The sequence below is a fragment of the Nerophis lumbriciformis genome, linkage group LG14 (assembly GCF_033978685.3).
Source record: "Nerophis lumbriciformis linkage group LG14, RoL_Nlum_v2.1, whole genome shotgun sequence".
NCBI classification, from domain to species: Eukaryota; Metazoa; Chordata; class Actinopteri; order Syngnathiformes; family Syngnathidae; genus Nerophis; species Nerophis lumbriciformis.
Genome location: NC_084561.2, coordinates 4,184,130 through 4,197,777, shown reverse-complemented (window position 1 = coordinate 4,197,777; position 13,648 = coordinate 4,184,130). Strand labels below are relative to the sequence as shown.

Here is a 13,648-nt window from a genome sequence, read left to right as displayed (position 1 = left end):
CTGTGTTACATGGCATTTCCTTTTAACAACACTCAGTAAAGGTTTGGGAACTGAGGAGACACATTTTTGAAGCTTCTCAGGTGGAATTCTTTCCCATTCTTGCTTGATGTACAGCTTAAGTTGTTCAACAGTCCGGGGGTCTCCGTTGTGCTATTTTAGGCTTCATAATGCGCCGCACATTTTCAATGGGAGACAGGTCTGGACTGCAGGCGGGCCAGTCTAGTACCCGCACTCTTTTACTATGAAGCCACGTTGATGTGACACGCGGCTTGGCATTGTCTTGCTGAAATAAGCAGGGGCGTCCATGGTAACGTTGCTTGGATGGCAACATATGTTGCTCCAAAACCTGTATGTACCTTTCAGCATTAATGGCGCCTTCACAGATGTGTAAGTTACCCATGTCTTGGGCACTAATACACCCCCATGCCATCACACATGCTGGCTTTTGAACTTTGCACCTATAACAATCCGGATGGTTCTTTTCCTCTTTGGTCCGGAGGACACGACGTCCACGGTTTCCAAAAACAATTTGAAATGTGGACTCGTCGGACCACAGAACACTTTTCCACTTTGTATCAGTCCATCTTAGATGAGCTCAGGCCCAGCGAAGCCGACGGCGCTTCTGGGTGTTGTTGATTAACGGTTTTTGCCTTGCATAGGAGAGTTTTAACTTGCACTTACAGATGTAAGCGACCAACTGTAGTTACTGACAGTGGGTTTCTGAAGTGTTCCTGAGCCCATGTGGTGACATCCTTTACACACTGATGTCGCTTGTTGATGCAGTACAGCCTGAGGGATGGAAAGTCACGGGCTTAGCTGCTTACGTGCAGTGATTTCTCCACATTCTCTGAACCCTTTGATGATATTACGGAGCGTAGATGGTGAAATCCCTAAATTCCTTGCAATAGCTGGTTGAGAAATGTTGTTCTTAAACTGTTCAAAAATTTGCTCACGCATTTGTTGACAAAGTGGTGACCCTCGCCCCATCCTTGTTTGTGAATGACTGAGCATTTCATAGAATCTACTTTTATACCCAATCATGGCACCCACCTGTTCCCAACTTTGCCTGTTCACCTGTGGGATGTTCCAAATAAGTCTTTGATGAGCATTCCTCAACTTTATCAGTATTTATTGCCACCTTTCCCAACTTCTTTGTCACGTGTTGCTGGCATCAAATTCTAAAGTTAATGATTATTTGCAAAAAAATAAAAATGTTTATCAGTTTGAACATCAAATATGTTGTCTTTGTAGCGCATTCAATTGAATATTGGTTGAGAAGGATTTGCAAATCATTGTATTCCGTTTATATTTACATCTTACACAATTTCTCAACTCATATGGAAACGGGGTTTGTACAAAACCACACAATAATGTTTGATTGAAAGCTAAAAACGTTTATGACAGACCGCCTTAAAGAAGTACAGTGGTGGTCAAAAGTGGACATACACTTGTAAAGAACATCATGTCATGGCTGTCTTGAGTTTTCAGTCATTTCTACAACTCTTATTTTGTTGTGATGTAGTGATTGGAGCACATACTTGTTGCTCACAAAAAACATTCATGAAGTTTGCTTCTTTTATGAATTTATTATGACTCTACTGAAAATGGGTCAGAAGTATACATACAGCAATGTTAATATTTGCTTACATGTCCCTTGGCAAGTTTACCTGCAATAAGGCACTTTTGGTAGCCATCAACAAGCTTCTGCTTGGATTTTTGACCACTCCTCTTGACCAAATTGGTGCAGTTCAGCTAAATGTGTTGCTTTTCTGACATGGACTTGTTTCTTCAGCATTGTCCACATGTTTAAGTCAGGACTTTAGGAAGGCCATTCTAAAACCTTCATTCTAGCCATTCCTTTACCACTTTTGAGGTGTGTTTGGGGTCATTGTCCTGTTGGAACACCCAACTGCGCCCAAGACCCAACCTTGGAGCTGATGATTTTAGCTTGTCCTGAAGTATTTGGAGGTAATCCTCCTTTTTTAATTGTCCCATTTAAAGCACCAGTTCCATTGGCAGCAAAATAGGCCCACAGCATAATACTACCACCACCATGCTTGGCGGTAGTCATAGTGTTCCTGGGATTAAAGGCCTCACTTTTTCTCCTCCAAACATATTGCTGGGTATTGTGGCCAAACAGCTCCATTTTTTGTTTCATCTGACATCACATGGACAAAGATAAGACCTTCTGGAGGAAAGTTCTGTGGTCAGATGAAACAAAAAATCAATCAATCAATCAATCAATGTTTATTTATATAGCCCTAAATCACAAGTGTCTCAAAGGGCTGCACAAGCCACAACGACATCCTCGGTATAGCCCACATAAGGGCAAGGAAAAACTCACCCCAGTGGGACGTCGATGTGAATGACTATGAGAAACCTTGGAGAGGACCGCATATGTGGGTAACCCCTCCTCTCTCTAGGGGAGACCGAATGCAATGGATGTCGAGTGGGTCTGACATAATATTGTGAGAGTCCAGTCCATAGTGGATCCAGCATAACAGTAAGAGTCCAGTCCACAGTGGGGTAATGGGTGCTCCAACAGGACAATGACCCCAAACACACGTCAAAAGTGGTAAAGGAATGGCTAAATCAGGCTAGAATGAAGGTTTTAGAATGGCCTTCCCAAAGTCCTGACGTGTGGACAATGCTGAAGAAACAAATCCATGTCAGAAAACCGACAAATTTAGCTGAACTGCACCAATTTTGTCAAGAGGAGTGGTCAAAAATCCAAGCAGAAGCTTGTGGATGGCTAACTTGATGAATGTTTTTTGTGACCAACAAGTATGTGCTCCAATCACCCATTCATTCACCTACTCAGTGGCCTAGTGGTTAGAGTGTCCGCCCTGAGATCGGTAGGTTGTGAGTTCAAACCCCGGCCGAGTCATACCAAAGACTATAAAAAAAATGGGACCCATTGCCTCCCTGCTTGGCACTCAGTATCAAGGGTTGGAATTGGGGGTTAAATCACCAAAATGATTCCCGGGCGCGGCCACTGCTGCTGCCCACTGCTCCCCTCACCTCCCAGGGGGTGATCAAGGGTGATGGGTCAAATGCAGAGAATAATTTCGCCACACCTAGTGTGTGTGTGACAATCATTGGTACTTTAACTTTAACTTTAACTTTAAAACCTTCATTCTAGCCATTCCTTTACCACTTCTGAGGTGTGTTTGGGGTCATTGTCCTGTTGGAACACCCAACTGCGCCCAAGACCCAACCTACGGGCTGATGATTTTAGCTTGTCCTGAAGAATTTGGAGGTAATCCTCCTTTTTTATTGTCTCAATTAAAGCACCAGTTCCATTGGCAGCAAAATAGACCCACAGCATAATACTACCACCACCATGCTTGGCGGTAGTCATAGTGTTCCTGGGATTAAAGGCCTCACTTTTTCTCCTCCAAACATATTGCTGGGTATTGTGGCCAAACAGCTCCATTTTTTGTTTCATCTGACATCACATGGACAAAGATAAGACCTTCTGGAGGAAAGTTCTGTGGTCAGATGAAACAAAAAATCAATCAATCAATCAATCAATGTTTATTTATATAGCCCTAAATCACAAGTGTCTCAAAGGGCTGCACAAGCCACAACGACATCCTCGGTATAGCCCACATAAGGGCAAGGAAAAACTCACCCCAGTGGGACGTCGATGTGAATGACTATGAGAAACCTTGGAGAGGACCGCATATGTGGGTAACCCCCCCCCCTCTAGGGAGACCGAATGCAATGGATGTCGAGTGGGTCTAACATAATATTGTGAGAGTTCAGTCCATAGTGGATCCAACATAACAGTAAGAGTCCAGTCCATAGTGGGGTAATGGGTGCTCCAACAGGACAATGACCCCAAACACACGTCAAAAGCGGTAAAGGAATGGCTAAATCAGGCTAGAATGAAGGTTTTAGAATGGCCTTCCCAAAGTCCTGACTTAAATGTGTGGACAATGCTGAAGAAACAAATCCATGTCAGAAAACCGACAAATGTAGCTGAACTGCACCAATTTTGTCAAAAGTGGTCAAAAATTCAAGCCTTGATGAATGTTTTTTGTGACCAACAAGTATGTGCTCCAATCACCCATCCATCCATCCATCCATCTTCTTCCGCTTATCCGAGGTCGGGTCGCGGGGGCAGCAGCTTAAGCAGGGAAGCCCAGACTTTCCTCTCCCCCAGCCACTTCGTCCAGCTCCTGCCGGGGGATCCCGAGGCGTTCCCAGGCCAGCCGGGAGACATAGTCTTCCCAACGTGTCCTGGGTCTTCCCCGTGGCCTCCTACCGGTTGGACGTGCCCTAAACACCTCCCGAGGGAGGCGTTCGGGTGGCATCCTGACCAGATGCCCGAACCACCTCATCTGGCTTGTCCTTTCGGTCATAACCCAAAGCTCATGACCATAGGTGAGGATGGGAACGTAGATCGACCGGTAAATTGAGAGCTTTGCCTTCCGGCTCAGCTCCTTCTTCACCACAACGGATCGATACAGCGTCCGCATTACTGAAGACGCCGCACCGATCCGCCTGTCGATCTCACGATCCACTTTTCCCTCACTCGTGAACAAGACTCCCAGGTACTTGAACTCCTCCACTTGGGGCAGGGTCTCCTCCCCAACCCGGAGATGGCACTCCACCCTTTTCCGGGCGAGAACCATGGACTCGGACTTGGAGGTGCTGATTCTCATCCCAGTCGCTTCACTGCGAACCGATCCAGTGAGAGCTGAAGATCCTGGCCAGATGAAGCCATCAGGACCACATCATCTGCAAAAAGCAGAGACCTAATCCTTCAGCCACCAAACCGGATCCCCTCAACGCCTTGACTGCGCCTAGAAATTCTGTCCGTAAAAGTTATGAACAGAATCGGTGACAAAGGGCAATCACTCTATCACAAAAAATAAAAGTTGTAGAAATGATTGTAAAGTCAAGACAGCCATGACATGATGTTCTTTACAAGTGTGTGTACACTTTTGACCACGACTGTATTTTGCCTTCACCAGCCGGCCAAAAACTTCAATCAGAGTCTAAACACACACTGATAACATTCAAAATCTGATGTCTTCATTATAGATCTGTACATTTGTTTTGTTTTTTAAAAAGGGACCATAATAAAAAGTGTAGGCTTAAAACGAAAGGGGACCCGTGATTGTATCCAGGGGGTACACCGCCTCCTACCTTCACTCAGTCACATGGAGGGAAGAATATTTCAACAAAGGGTGTTGACTTGATCATTTCTAGGATTAGAAAAATATCCCTAAAAGTGTAGTTAAGAACACTACAAAGCATTATAAAAAGACCCCTAAAGGCTCGTTCAAGAGTCAGGAATGGAGTATTTACACTGTGCAAATGAACCACCAAGCAAGTGTTCCTGTTGACGCACACGTCAGTCTGGTCTTCACATCATTGGACTTCTTTCACTGACAATGGCTGACATCTTTGGATCGATTCATGTAAAGAAGCCAAATGTTTGGGCTTTAGAAGAGAGTAAATATATTAAGACTGCTGATGTGAATTCAGAAGAAGATGACATCTTCCTTGTTGAGGTCTTCTGTGCTGATGTAGGGCGGCGGTGGCGGCGGCATGTGGGGGTCAGGGCAGAGGCCCTGTGGCTGCACCTGGGCCGGCAGGATGGAGTGAGGCTGAGCGAGAGGCACGGGAGGCTTGTGGAGAGTTGCAGGGTGGCTGATGCCAGGAACCGTAGAATGGGAATCCGGTCCGGAAATGTCTGGAGGGCTTGGATCTGATGAGGGTTTGATTTGAGAACGATAACAATTAAGAGTTGATTTGACAGCGATCCATGTTATTTTTAATTGCGTTCTGTCAGGTTTTTGGGTGTGCAGCGGCCATTAATCACAGCGAAGAATGGCACACTGAGGGATGTTTCACAGGGAGAGGCAGGGACTGATGGCATGGAATCAAATAATTCATTCAACTGTGTGTGTGTGTGTGTGTGTGTTCTGGCAATGCCTACTTAATGGGGACATCGCTCTGTTTACACCAGCGTTTCTCAAAGTGTGGGGCGCGCCCCACTGGTGGGGAATAGAGACATGACAGGTGGGGCGCGAGGAACGGGAGGAAATTTCACTTTAAATTTTTTTTTAAATTATTATATTCTTAGATTTTTTTTTTTTACTATGCTTTCATTTTCTATACACACTGTAAATCACTTTGTGATTCTGTCTGTGAAATCCGCTATATAAATAAATGGAAATTACCGGTACTTATTTTTACTGTAGGCTTTAAATTTCTCGGTAGGAGCGAAAGTTTGACAGACATAGCAACAGTAACTAATGGGGGCGGGGCTAAGCGGAACAAACTTTCGCGCGGATGGGTAGCAGGCTAATGTGTGGACCACAATTACACAAATATATACATTTGTGACTCGCACCTCAAAGGTCGTCGAGCCAGAGCCAGCGCCTGCAGAGAAACAAAAATGTGACGGGCACACACTGTGTCATTCACCGGGAAGCACTCGCGTCAAGGCAGCTCAGCCCCGAACTCAATGAGGTTTTAACAGATGTTGTGAGCGCGGTAAATTTGATCAAAACACGACCACTGAAAGTGCGACTGTTCTCTGCACTGTGTGAGGAAATGGGAGCTGATCATACAGCAGTGCTGTTTCACAGTGAAGCAAGGTGGCTCTCCCGGGGGAAAGTGCTGTCACTTGCCCTGTCTTGCCAAATGCATAGCTCCTCCTTTTTTTTTTTTGCAAAGATTGCAAAGTGGCACTTTTATTTTATTTATTATTGAACTTGATGCAAGTTATTTGATTTATTATTGAACTTGATGCAAGTTATAACACTTTTTTTTAATTTATTATTGAACTTGATGCAAGTTATAACACTTTTTTTGATTTATTATTGAACTTGATGCAAGTTATAACACTTTTTTTGATTTATTATTGAACTTGATGCAAGTTATAACACTTTTGTTTGATTTATTATTGAACTTGATGCAAGTTATAACACTTTTGTTTGATTTATTATTGAACTTGATGCAAGTTATAACACTTTTTTTGATTTATTATTGAACTTGATGCAAGTTATTTGATTTATTATTGAACTTGATGCAAGTTATTTGATTTATTATTGAACTTGATGCAAGTTATAACACTTTTTTTGATTTATTATTGAACGTGATGCAAGTTATAACACTTTTTTTGATTTATTATTGAACTTGATGCAAGTTATTTGACTTATTATTGAACTTGATGCAAGTTATAACACTTTTTTTGATTTATTATTGAACGTGATGCAAGTTATAACACTTTTTTTGATTTATTATTGAACTTGATGCAAGTTATAACACTTTTTTTTATTTATTATTGAACTTGATGCAAGTTATAACACTTGTTTTGATTTATTATTGAACTTGATGCAAGTTATAACACTTTTGTTTTATTTATTATTGAACTTGATAGAAGTTATTTTATTTATTATTGAACTTGATGCAAGTTATACCACAACTGCACAGTTATTTTATTTATTATTGAACTTGATGTTATTTTATGTTATTGAGTTTGAATGTATACAACTTGATGTTCAATAAATTTGAAAATGTTAAAGCTTGGCATTAGCGCTCTGTTGGGGCGATGGGGGCAGGTGGGGCTTGAAAACTCCCCCTTGTTCAAAGCGGGGGATGACAAAAAAAGTTTGAGAACCACTGGTTTACACAGTGGCGACAATACAAAAAAACAGGTCCCCTAAAGGGAAACCTTTTTAAATGATAGTCAGATCCATTCTGAAGATGCCTAAGTGATGTTTAAGCTTTGACCCATAAAACATGTTTACTATAAGAGGACAGCTGTAGTGATGTATTCTGAGGATCATGTCATATTTCATTTGAACTTTTTCTTTAGTTTTCTTTTAAATGGTCCTCAGTAGTCACGTAAAAATGTGTGTGAATGATGCAAAATGATTTAAATGTGGTCCCCATGAACCATATTAAGTATTTTCCCCAGGGTCCCCGGTACATACTTGCCAACCCTCCCGGATTTTTCCGGGAGACTCCCGAAATTCAGCGCCTCTCCCGAAAACCTCCCGGGACACATTTTCTCCCGAAAATCTCCCGAAATTCAGGCGGACCTGGAGGCCACGCCCCCTCCAACTCAATATATTACAACAACATTGCTCCATGCGGACCCTCCAGGTCCGCATGGAGCAATAAACAGGCAATAAACAGGCAATAAACAGGCGAGGGGATGAAGTATGTCTCTATACCGTAGACTTCAGAACAGACACTTGACGTCAGGTGCGCAACACCACGTAAATCGTTGGCCAACCAAAAAGTAACCCCAGTACGCTATAGCCAACATTCACCAGGAGATGGCAACAGACAAACATCCATCCATCCATCCATATATATATATATATATATATATATATATATATATATATATATAAATTCAGCTTTGCTAGTAAAGCTGAATTTGACCAAGCAACCCCCCCGTACCAAAAAGCCCTTGATGAAAGCGGATACAATTTCACCCTCACCTATGAACCCACGCCAGGAAACCAGCCAAAAAAGAACAGAAAACGAAACGACATCATCTGGTACAACCCCCCATACAGCAAAAACGTCTCAACTAACATTGGACACAAATTCCTCAATCTGATTGACAAACACTTTCCCAAAGACAACACCCTAAGAAAAGTATTCAACAAGAACAACATTAAATTGAGCTACAGCTGTATGAACAATATACGACAAATTATCTCAAACCACAACAAAACAATTGCAAATGAGCCATCGGCCCCCGGACAGAGCGACTCCAAAACCAACAAAGGCTGTAACTGTCGAAAGAAACCTGATTGCCCTCTCAACGGGGGGTGCTTACAAACATCAGTTGTCTACCAATCTAAGGTAACACGCAAGGACATTAACACATCCGACACATATGTAGGATTAACCGAGGGAGAATTCAAAACCAGATGGAACAATCACAAGGCTTCTTTCAGGAACCAAAACCTGCGGAATACCACAGAACTCAGCAAACACATTTGGGACCTCAAAGACAATAATGTTGAATATTCAATAACAAGGCAAATTCTTGCATCCAGCACACCTTACAATAGTGGTAATAAAAGATGCAACCTATGCTTGAAAGAGAAACTGTTTATTATTTACCGTCCAGACCTGTCATCCCTCAACAAGCGCAGCGAAATTGTAACAGCATGCCGCCACAGACGGAAACACCTCCTAGGTAACACATGAGCCAATCACCACGCCCCTACGCCAGCCTGTACCCACCCACTCTGTGCCCTATATAAACCATGGTATGCGAATGCTCCCATTAAAATCTCCTGATGATTGAGGGAACCCCCCCTCATGAAACAGGCCTGTAGAGATGAAATAGTCTTGTGATTTGTTTCCCACACATACATATATTGCGCTCTACTACGGTATCGAGCACTATTTTTTGGATAACCTTATTAAGACATATATATATATATATATATATTAGAGATGCGCGGTTTGCGGACACAACCGCGGAGTCCGCGGATTATCCGCGGATCGGGAGGTTGAAATAAAAAAAAATTAGATTTTATCCGCGGGTCGGGTCGGGCGGTTGAAATAAAAAAAAATTTGATTTTAAATAGATTCAGGCGGGTGGCAGTTAAACCAATTGGGAAATATATATACATAGTTAAATGTTGTTACCTACATACGAAAAATGAGCAGGCACCTGCTGCATATGCCACAACAGAAGAAGAAAAAAAAAAAGAGATGGACACTTTTACGGAGCGGAGAAGGGACGCCTCGCCGGGGTCCGGGACCTAGGCCCCTTCCCCCGAGAGGGCCCCACCGGGAGCCGTAGCTGAGGCGATCCGCGAGAAGGGCCCGACGCACGTCTAGGGTCACCACCGCGCCCACCGCACCGACACCCCGCCTCGTCCGCCTTCGCCGCGGCCGGCGTCACGCGCAGCAGGTAAGCAGCTTACCTGCCCGCCACCCCCGTGGCCGGGGGCTCGTAACAGGGGTCACTCCGCGCGCTCCGCCCGCGCAGCTTACCTCGCCCGCCACCCCTGTTGCCGGGGGCGCGTAACAGGGGTCACTCCGCGCGCAGTGCGCTCACGAAAGGGGTGGGGCTCACCCTGGTTGATATAGACAGCAGGACGGTGGCCATGGAAGTCGGAACCCGCTAAGGAGTGTGTAACAACCCACCTGCCGAATCAACTAGCCCTGAAAATGGATGGCGCTGGAGCGTCGGGCCCATACCCGGCCGTCGCCGGCAGCGAGACGCGCTTGGAGGTGCGCTCAGCGCGGCTCCCATATGATTGCGCACTGGTGTGCGTCTGGGCCGTGACAGCGTGGCACGCGAATGTCTGTGCTGCATTGGATCAGTCTCCTTTCTTTAACAGGCAAAAGCTTTATAACCTCACTAATGCCTTGCATCGTCGATATTAGATATATAACAACGGGCGGGTGCGGGCGGGTGCGGTTCTGATTAAATGTTAGATCGGGTGGATGGCGGATGGTTGACGACTTTCTGATGCGGTTGCGGATGAAATAATTGCCTATCCGCGCATCTCTAATATATTTATATATATATACAGTATATATATATATATATATATATATATATATATATATATGAAATACTTGACTTGGTGAATTCTAGCTGTAAATACACTCCTCCCCTCTTAGCCACGCCCCCAACCACGCCCCCGCCCCACCCCGACCACGCCCACCCCACCCCCCACCCCCCGAAATCGGAGGTCTCAAGGTTGGCAAGTATGCCCCAGTAAGAATGATCAGCACATTACTTCATCAATCTAAAGATGTAAAGACATGTATGAGCTAACTGGGCAGTGGACATTTTACCTACTTTTTTTTATGCCACCACAACCTGTAGAAAGGGTGGTCCCCACAAGTCATGATCAAAAACTTGGTCCCCATTCCAAATTATAACTAGTATGTGTGTGTTTGTTCTGGCAATACTTACTTAATGGGGACATCGCTCTGTTTACACAGTCACCTTTAGGGGACCTCTGACGGTATGGGGACCAAAAAACAGGTCCCCTAAAGGGAAACCTTTTTAAATGATAGTCAGATCCATTCTGAAGATGCCTAAGTGATTTTTAAGCTTTGGCCCATAAAACATGTCTACTGGTTAGTTTGAGTGTGAGATTTGCTTGAACATTTAAGTGGTGAAACTTCCTATAAGAGGACAGCTGTAGTGATGTATTCTGACCATCATGTTATATTTCATTTGAACTTTTTTTTTTTTGTTAAATGGTCCTCAGTAGTCACGTACAAATTTGTGTGAATTATGCAAAATGATTTAAATGTGGTCCCCATGAACCATATGAACTCTTTTTCCCCAGAGTCCCCAGTAAGAATGATCAGCACATTACTTCATCAATCCAGAGATTTAAAAACGTGTATGTAGGGGTGTAACGGTACGTGTATTTGTATTGAAACGTTTCGGTACGGGGGTTTCGGTTCGGTTCGGAGGTGTACCGAACGAGTTTCCACATATGAAGTAGCCGCCTAAGCTAAAGTCTTAACAAGCTGCTCCACTTTCTTCTGCCTGTCTCTGTCAGTCCTCTACAAAGCACCCAGCATTGTCCCACCCACACAACCATCGATTGGTTACAAACAAAGGGCCCGCCTCAGGAAAAGCCTGATCCCTGCAGCTATAGCCGCCCTTAACAGCAGGCCCGGCCGACCTGTCTGACAAGCCTGTAAATGTGTGTTAGTCATGTATGATGTCTTTTTGTTATTTTTTTTTGTGTGATGTGTAATGTCTAGTGTTTAAATGTACGGCAGTGACAATGAATTTCCCCAAGGGGACCAATAAATCTAATCTAATCTAATCCAACATACGGCGTCACATTAGTGCCAAAAATCCGAGCGCATAAAAACTGTTATCGCGCGCTGATTCTCCACTTCGTGCGCGCGCGCGACACCATTTTGCGCGCGCGCGGTGCCTTTCTGTGCGCGCGCGGTGCCTTTTTGCGCGCCCGCGACGCCTTTCTGCGCGCTCTCTGTGTACTCCTGGCATCTCTCCTCGCGCTGTCATGTTTCTTTTTGGCACTTTGGGGGCGGGTATGCTTAGACGGCCCCTTCTTTCTGATTGGTCAGGTGAAAAACGCTGAAAAATGCTCAGAGCCAATCAGAAGTATAGCAGGGCGGGTCATCGTCAATATGTATCAAGATTTACGGAGGAAGAAGTGGATAAAAAAAAATGTCGCCCGCTGATGAAGGTTATTTCATACCACATAAACACAATACAGGGTAATACAAAATGTGACCCAAATAAATAATAAGACAACAAACACCATAATCACATCTTTCAGCCAGAACTGGTCCACCAGCAATAACATCCAACCATAACATTATTTTATATTTTCACTTCTTCTTGAACATTTGTTTTCTAATTTATGGAATTTCTTTTGATTCAGGAATAAAATTAATGAAATAATCTTTGAATTTCAGTATGTGGAATTAAATTATGGAATGGATTAAGTAAAGAAGTTAAAAATTGTACTGATATGATCCAGTTTAAGAGGTTGTTCAAAATAATAGTGCTTATAGAGTACAAAAAAGAAGAATTATGAGAAATACTTTCAACCTTATTGAAAATAAGATATTCTTCATCTCAGTATGTTAATAATGACTGAATTAATTAATTAATTACATATTACAAAACTGTTGTATACTAATTCATAGATGTTATTTTATTATATAAAAAGGTCAGTAAATGATTCTATATATTTGTAAACGCTTGACGTGGGAAAGGGGTAGGATTAAATAAGCTTTGCTTCTTCCTACTCCTTTTCGGGCATGATGTAAAATGAAATGATATGAAATTGTGTGATGTATTATGATGTAAGTGTGTTCATGTTCCAAATAAACTAAAGAAAAAAAAAAAAAAAAAAAAATTTTTTTGTTTTTAAAATGTTAAAAATAGCTTCTAATAATGTATTCTGAAACAGTTTAAAATAATCAGAGAACTGACTAACACTGACCCTACACAACTATGTTGCACAATTAAGTCTTTTTTTTTTAAAGCGAAAGAGGTCATTTCAACAGGTACAGCATCCTTTGTCATATCTACATGTAATAAGATTTGTAACAATGCAAACCATTTGTTAATTGGTCGAAAATCGAGCAAGTTATGGTAATTTAATTAGTACATGTACCATTGACATCAATGTAATGATTGAGGCTAGATGTCCGCGGTAAGATCGCTACAACGTTGCTACGCTGGAGAATGATTGGTCATATGAAAAATGCTCACAGCCAATCAGAAAGGAGGGGCCGTCTAAGCATACTCGCCCCCAAAGTGCCAAAAAGAAACATGACAGCGCGAGGAGAGATGCCAGGAGTACACAGAGAGCGCGCAGAAAGGGGTCGCGCGCGCGCAAAAAGGCACCACGCGCGCGCAAAAGGGTGTCGCGCGCGCGCGCATGAAGTGGAGAATCAGTGCGCGATAACAGTTTTTATGCGCTCGGATTTTTGGCACTAATGTGACGCCATAGTAACAGCCAATCAGCAGTGCGTATTCAGAGCGCATGTAGTCAGTGTCCAGCGTCGTCATGAGCAGGTAGGTGTTTAGCAGGTAATCATCAGGCAGTTGACTCTCCCCAAATTATAATAAACACCTCCCAGTCAACTACTAGTAACATCAGTATGAGCCCGTTGACCTTCTAGAAACATA

General features: G+C 43.3%; 1 protein-coding gene across 7 annotated transcripts in view; it reads right to left on the bottom strand.

Annotated features, from left to right (window-relative positions):
• Positions 1–4,928: 4,928 nt before the first annotated feature.
• arhgef18b (rho/rac guanine nucleotide exchange factor (GEF) 18b) overlaps positions 4,929–13,648 on the bottom strand; it is a 224,702-nt gene continuing 215,982 nt past the window's right edge. For all 7 annotated transcript variants that reach the window (XM_061976196.1, XM_061976189.1, XM_061976191.1 and 4 more), the window contains one exon: positions 4,929–5,722. In XM_061976196.1, coding sequence (XP_061832180.1) covers positions 5,496–5,722 — 227 coding nt within the window. In that variant the 3' untranslated portion in view covers positions 4,929–5,495. The remainder of the gene's footprint in view (positions 5,723–13,648) is intronic.